Source organism: Oreochromis niloticus, linkage group LG12 (assembly GCF_001858045.2).
Source record: "Oreochromis niloticus isolate F11D_XX linkage group LG12, O_niloticus_UMD_NMBU, whole genome shotgun sequence".
Lineage (NCBI taxonomy): Eukaryota > Metazoa > Chordata > Actinopteri > Cichliformes > Cichlidae > Oreochromis > Oreochromis niloticus.
The window spans coordinates 26,024,968-26,032,576 of NC_031977.2; the positions used below are offsets into that span (position 1 = coordinate 26,024,968).

Consider the following 7,609-nt stretch of genomic DNA (forward strand, 5'->3'; position numbering starts at 1 on the left):
GGACTTCTATACATTTTACATCAGATTAAAACTTTGGGTGTAAGATTCAGATAATTATTTATTAAAAGCTAGATATTTTAAATGAGAATAAGGAAGAACAGTATGTCTTTGTGCCCCCTTTTCCCTTTTAATGCCCTATCGGCCCCCCTGGCTAAACTTTGCTAGATCCGCCCCTGCACAGTTACCAGCCGTCAGCTACGTAGAAAAGGATCCTGGTGTAGAAAGTAATATTAAATAAATTCTAACAACAGCTTATCAAGGTTAAACGTGCTGCTGTTGTTCAGCCGCTGGTTTCCTCTTTCTGGTGCAAAGTGGGCCAAAAACAAAGAAGAGAGACGGACTCTCGACAGAAAAGCCGATCAGCTGATCATTGATCAGTTTCATGATTGAAGTAGCAGCAGGAGAGAGAGAGAGAGGGAGAAGAGGCAGTCGCTCCATATATCGGTTGTTAAGCTTAACACGGGAATGCTTTATAAACATTCAGAGATGAACTTACACACTTGCTTTACTTCTCTCTGGGATAACTTCCTCGGAGATGAAATGCTGGTTTGGTAGCGAGGCTACAAATACACACAGCCGCTCTATCACGTGAGCACACTGCTCCCACGTGCTACGGTTATGAGCCGAGTTACGCCCTGTCGCAAGTTTTGTAAGGTGCTTTTTTTGAGATTTAATGGATCGGATTACATTTTTTATTTCTCTCCGATATCCGATCCAGTAATTTACGTCAGTATCGGACCGATACCGATACGTAATATCGGATCGGTCCATCTCTAGTAACAACCAGCATGGCCAGCCTCACTTTTTAAAACATAAATTAAATAAAATGTGTTTTTCTAAATAAACTGGACCCATCGCTGATATGGTGTGACATGGGTTGCTTTTTCTCTCTTAGATGAACCAGCTGAAGTTGGTCAAGCCTTACTTGAGGTCTGTGCAGAATCACAATAACAAGTCTGTCAATGAAGCTCTTAACAACCTGCTGACAGAGGAGGAAGACTACCAGGTTTGCCAGCCCGCTCTGTGACTTATACTGATCACAACACATGATGTAAAACACAAAGAGCTCAAATATGTGACCTATTTGTTGCCATTTTTTGTCGCTTGTGTATTATTTACTGTGTTTTAAGCATCTATCCAGCATTATGGATATATTTTTTTTAAACATTCAAACAAGTATGACAATTAAATGCTACAAAGCTAAAGAAAGAGTAATATCTGTGTAAAGAAAATCATAAAGACACAATCTATTGCCTGGCTGTAAATCACAGGTTATTTTCTAGCCCCTCTCGCTGATATCAGCGGTTCCAATTTTAGACCTAGCAATTTTGTTTCGCTGTGATGACGCCTGCTTTTTCACACCAGCACCAGTCTCTTTATGTTGAAATCCACAGAGCCAGTTATGGATTGAGGATAGACCCCATACTGGTGTAAATGGGTACAGGAAGCAGTGCCCAGGACGCTGTTACCTCTGGATCTCAAATGCAATGCATTTCTATCCGTGTGTAATCCACAGGGACTGAGAGCCTCCATTGATGCTTATGACAACTTTGACACCATCGGGCTGGCTCAGAGGTTAGAAAAGCATGAACTGATTGAGTTCAGGCGTATTGCTGCTTATCTGTATAAGGGCAACAACCGCTGGAGACAGAGCGTGGAGCTTTGCAAGAAGGACAAACTATACAAGGTAATGAAAAACAAGAAATAGAAAAGCTCTTAAAAATACAGGAGACTTTTAAAAGGTTCCATTTCCTCAATGTACCTATAGATGGCAGTGTTTGCTTACTTCACATGCAAATAGCGTCTGTTCACAGGAATGATTCTTTTGGCTAATTTCTCACACTTGAAGATAAAGGATTTTATCTTTTACTCGGTCAGCCATGTGAATCAGATACTTTACATTTTTGTCTCTTCTAGGATGCCATGCTGTATGCAGCGGAGTCTAAGGATGCTGAGCTGGCAGAGACATTGCTCCAGTGGTTCCTAGAGGAGGGCAGGAAGGAGTGCTTTGCTGCCTGCCTGTTTGCCTCCTATGATCTCCTGCACCCTGACGTGGTGCTGGAGCTGGCCTGGAGGCACAACATAATGGACTTTGCCATGCCGTACTTTATCCAAGTCATGAGAGAGTACCTCACAAAGGTTGGTGCTGACAATCAATACCAGGAGATGTTTGATGTCAACTTTACCACTAAAATAGATTTCACTATTGTGTAATTTTAAGAAGAATATGTGGTGTTGTTGATGTAATCTAATATGTCTGCGATTTCTGAGAAACAGGTCAAACATATATGGTGAGACAAGAAGGCAGAGACTAAGGCCTTCTTAAGTAATAATATTTAAAGGGACAGTTCAGCCCATTTTTTTTCCCTCTGGCCTGCAGTGCTGTTTGTCCATCTATATTAGCCGGTGTAGTTTGCTCAGCAGAAGATATTTCCTATATGAAAGTGCTCACAACAAGATTTGTGCAATTATTTTGTGCAACTAGGTCAACACTTCTGGGAAAAGGTGTTAATGTCGAGTTTGTCGCATGAATTTTTTTGGCACTTTAAGAACCACAAGACACTAAAAGTGTCATTTAGTTCTGTTACATTCAAGCCTTCAAGCGACGATGTCACCACAGCTTGTATTTCCCAAACCATGCAAATTCCATCAAAACAATCTAGATGGATTTTTTAAAAAGTCACTACAAGCCAGAGCGAAACATGTAAATTTTCATATTGACCTTAAAGTGTATTTACCAGTGCTACCTGCAGATATGTGAGGTCATGTCTTTGGGTTCTTTTCCAGGTTGATGAGTTTGCAGCGAAGGTGACGGTCTCTGGCCCTTTTTATTAAAAAAAATTCTCTTCTGTGTTCTGTCTGTCTGTTTTTGCTGTAACTTATCTCTTAGGTTTCCGATGTAGGAACCTAGCATGGACTGTAGATTGAGTTTGGCCTAACTAGGTCTGGTCCTGGAGAACTGTAATAGTGTGCAGGCTTTTGCTCCACTTGTGCCAGTACATGTTCAGATTAAGCAGGTTTAAAATTTTCTTCCAGTGAGCCCTAATCTTAGTTATTTATTTCTCTTGTTTTTTAGCCATTTGATACAAGTTCATGAGAAATAAAGAACTACTTTTCAGTGTAGACATTAAAAAAACATCTGGCTAAATGTGGCAGTAGTATATGAGTTAGTATAATCAGAAGCTAAAACAAATAGCCTCTCACCACCAGACCAGGTGAAATGAACATTTTTATGATTACATTTTTAACCTCCTTTTATTCCAAAGTGTACTTTAGAGCCTAAATAATAATGACTTGGTGACATTGACACAAATCTGACGCAACAGAGATGAAACATAACAATTTTTAATGGATAATGTTTACTGGTTAAAGTGAAGAGTGACTGTATTATAATTGAGTAAATAGTCTGCATCTTAATTTGGGGTAAATATACAGCAGTAAAGGAACGTTTGGTAGATTAGAAAGTGTTTTCTAGCTGTCAAGTGCAAGAAGGTAAATGTAGTCTAAAGCAAAAACTCTGGAGCCAAAGCCTGTGCACTATTATTTATTTATTTTTTTTTCTTCTCCAGGACCAGGATTAGCCTGTCCTGGCCTAACAGATACCTCTTACCTCTAACTTTTCTCTCTCTTGGGGCTGCATCTTGTGTCAAGTGGCATTTTTAAAGCCTTGAAACACTGTGATCTTTCCATCTGACGGAGGCTTTTTGAAAGCCCAGAAAAGAAGACAATCACAGAGAAAAAGCTGCTTTAGCTTTAGACTTGCTCGATGCACCCCCATGTTTCTAACTAAAGGTCACTTTGTTTTAGTTTTTATTGTTGAAATTAGTGCAGGGCTGCAAACAATAACCTCAAAGGTTATGTAGTGCCCTTTCCTCAGTTTGTGAAAGTCTTTTCAGTTAGTTTTAGTTTTTCAGTTTAGGTTTGTTGTAGGTAAACCTTTGGTACTGGTCAAACAGGTTGGGATAGAATCTAACAGCCAGTTTGAGCAGCTAATCAGGTAGAGAAATCCCAACCCCGCCTCACATGAAGTAGTTCAGTACATGCATGTCAAACAGGCAGCTTACCCCAGTGATACCATTGTATATGTAAATATCATGTTCTTTTCTCTACACCTTTGTCCCAACTTTTTAAGAAATGTTTATTTCTTGAAATTCTGACTCAACATGAATCTGCGCTGACCGAGCTTCCATTATAAACCTTCAGTATTCAGCCTTCTCCACAGTTAAAGCACAGTGCCTGATTACTTCTTTGCACTTAGGGATTAGGATTAGTGCTACAAACAATTCACAATTACTGTACGCCTGACAAGGATGAGCTTGACCTGCGAGCTTCTAGCTTGATTTTTAGGCCAGCAGTGACAAACACTCAGTTAGGAGGGTCTGCTTGCAGCCGTGAATCAGGTGCACGCTGAAGTTGTGACTGCCACTTAATCTTGTAGCACTTTTAATGGCACAAAATTGGAATTTAGGAACGTACTGTTTAGCTTTTGTTCTCCTTGTATTAAAATATTTCTTTAACCTTAAACCTTACTTTAATTCTTCTTTTTAAAGGGTCAGTTTTACACAAATCACTAAAATAAAATATCAAAATTGTCGAGCTGTGATGCAATTTTGGATTTGTTGCTGCTTTGTTGAATTGATGTTAATCTACCTTTCTTCCTGGTGCATAAAGCACTGAGCTTTTAGAAAATTAGCACCTTTCCAAATTTGTCATTGTTCATTGTTATCTGGAATTCATAATATGCAGACCATGTTAAGACTTATTGAAAGGCAAATTATTTACTGCTGAATATAAAAAAACAACAGCTTTGAATCACAGATGGTATTTGAATGAAAGATGGTATACTAAAGCTCAGAGCAGAACCTGTTGGATTGGGGTGATAGCAGGAGTGTCACAAGTCATTTGATGCTACTAGATGTGATAAAAGGTTAACTTGTTTTATTTAATGTGATTTGGGTAAACTGACCCTTAAATTTTCATTTAACATTTTTACTGCAAGCTTCATTAGAAATTCTCACCAAACCTGCATGGCATCTTCTCTCACCTTTAGCTGCACTGTGAAGTGGTGATTGTAGTTTTGTCTTTCACAGATGAAGATCATATATCTTCTTTAACTGCTTGTGTTTGTCAGTGTTTATTAATTTGATGTGGGATAAAAGCCTTAGTGTGTGTTGTTGTTTTTTTTTTTTTTTTTTTAAAGCTCAGGTATTAGAGTTTATGTTGGAATTTGCAAAGTTTTTGCCAAAAATCTATGAAATATGAAAAACCGATTGAGCACGATACCTAGAATCCATAAACTGAGACTTTCTTTCAACAGTAAGCGTGTGAGTGATGTCTAATCCGTCCTCTCTTCTTTGTTGCCCTCAGGTGGACAAACTGGAGGAGGCAGAAAGCCAAAGAAAAACTGAAGAGGAAGTGACAGAGCCTCAGACGATGGTGTTCGGTAGGTTTACAGGCAGAACAGCTCACTGAGGGATGAACATTGTTGTTCCTGGATAAAGTAAATGATTTCCCCAAATGAAGCCTGGGCTATACTTTACAATGATATAATCTAGCTGATTAGTTTACCCATAATAAGTGGACACGCTTGCGTTTTCTGTTATTATCTGAAACCAGCAGCAGCTGTTGCTGTGTAATTAGCTCTAGTCTTAGCTTTACACCACCAAAAGAATTACAGGCTCACTGAGCAGCACATAAAGAAAACCTGAGTGGAGGAAAAAAAAAAGCCCCATAATTTTGTTTGATATAGAACAAACAACTTTGTCAGTTCAACTAAACAGTCCAGTCATGTGTACTGTCTTATAAAGACAGAGGGAAAATTTAATTTTGTCTGTGTTTGTTTTTGTTTATGTGATCAGGTCAGCAGCTGATGTTGACTGCCTCTCCTTCTCCAGTGGCTCCCCAGCCAGCGTACCCTGGCTACGGCTACCCTCCCGCCGCTGCCGCAGGCTACCCCGCTCAGCCTGCTTACGGCTTCAGCATGTAGATCCCCCCCAACTCGTCCTTCTCCTCCACCCCTCTTCCCTACACACATCCAACCACCCTGAACCACACTGCTGCTCTGGGTTTCAACCGGCTGACTGGCGGCGTACAGCCTCCTGAAATTTCACTGGGCCTTCATTTCCCAGTGAGGCTCCACGTGAATTCACAGAAACTGCAATAGAAACTTTGTCTCTAGTTTTTCCACACCCAGTTTAGAAGGGTGGCATCAAGTCTGTCGGACCCTCCCCGTTGTCTTTTCCACTCAGACATTATAACTGCATCACTGATCTACACGGCATGAAGTCACCTCTCAGCTCCTAGAGGTATTAGCATACTGAAGATAACATTAGTTGCGCCAAACCACTCTGTCCTGTTGCTGTTCCATGTAGACTTTATTAACCATAGAGCAGCTTTTTTCTTTTCTGTTTTTTTTCTTTCTTTCTTTTTAATTTTTAATTTTAGCACTGAAGAAGAGACTTTACTGCAGAGTTCAGGGGCACCTTACTCCTAAAGCACTGTCATAGCCTTACACATTCTGATGAGGCGACAAAACGGGCTCATTTGTTCATGTTTAATTTTGCAACTGTCTCATGCTCTGATTAGAAAGACAGTTACTGTGCAATAGTTTTATTTGTCCTTTCACAACAGGTACAAATTGTTTGCTGTATTATGGACTAAGAACACTTGTTTTATGAGGTTACAGTCTCTGTGTGCGTATGTATGTGTGGGAGTATGCGTGTAGCCTCTAAAGCCTTTGTGGGATTCGTCACCAAAACCAAGACACACTCAATGATATCTCCACTCCCTTGCGGCTGCAAACCTTTTGCTGGGTCAGAGCGGTTGATCTCATCAGTCGACTTTTTGGAGTTTCGGTAACGGTTGTGGCAAAAAGGCTGAAAGAAAGAAAGAAAGTGAAAACGGAAAGGCGAAATGTAGACTGTGCATGTGCTGCCAAACTATAATGCTGCAACCAGGAGCACAATTTTCATGTTACACTAAAGTATATGAAGTATTACTAATGTTGAGTAAAAAAAACCAGTTACTTATGATGAAACTTTCTCATCCAACTAATGAAAAAAACAAAAGTGTGGTGAAGCTCCATCACGCTCGAGATGAAAACAGGGGAATGTTAGCTCACGTCCTGGTGCCGGCTGGTTCAAGTGTCATTATTGTACTGAAAACAGTGTATAATTTAAATATATTGAAATACCTAACTAATCAAAGTATTATGGAATATGTATTGTCTATAGTGTGTTGTTGTAGTCTTAAAAAGCATAATGATTTTTGTAAGAAAATGACAAAATGCAAAAACAGCAGATGAATAAACGCCAAAATCTTGAGGTAAGGCTGCTCAAGGTAACAAAAGATGAGTTATTGAGTTTATTTCATGTGACCGTCCCCGTGTGATGAACAGAGCTCTGGCCCGTGTGGTCCCGGCACTGGATTTGTCAAAGATAAAATGCAAATAATCTAAGATGCAAACCAGGTGCTTATTTTATCTGCACAATTCATGCATACAGAAAGAGGAATAAAGTTTACACACTGTGTGTGTTCGTGCATTGTTATTTTACATCAGGAGACACTAGGTGTGAAACATTTTAGTTGAATCAAACAAAAATTAAGAGCT

At 39.7% G+C, this 7,609-nt stretch overlaps 1 protein-coding gene across 6 annotated transcripts in view; it reads left to right on the top strand.

Moving 5' to 3' along the window:
• Window positions 1-7,529, top strand: part of cltcl1 (clathrin, heavy chain-like 1) — a 29,935-nt gene extending 22,406 nt beyond the window's left edge. For 3 of the 6 annotated variants that reach the window (XM_005473528.4, XM_005473529.4, XM_025896896.1), the window contains 6 exons: window positions 896-1,006; window positions 1,517-1,687; window positions 1,918-2,139; window positions 2,788-2,814; window positions 5,368-5,443; window positions 5,859-7,529. In XM_005473528.4, coding sequence (XP_005473585.1) covers window positions 896-1,006; window positions 1,517-1,687; window positions 1,918-2,139; window positions 2,788-2,814; window positions 5,368-5,443; window positions 5,859-5,986 — 735 coding nt within the window. In that variant the 3' untranslated portion in view covers window positions 5,987-7,529. The remainder of the gene's footprint in view (window positions 1-895; window positions 1,007-1,516; window positions 1,688-1,917; window positions 2,140-2,787; window positions 2,815-5,367; window positions 5,444-5,858) is intronic. The other 3 variants (XM_005473530.4, XM_003451088.5, XM_025896895.1) reach the window with 2 other exon arrangements.
• The last annotated feature ends 80 nt before the right edge of the window (window positions 7,530-7,609 follow it).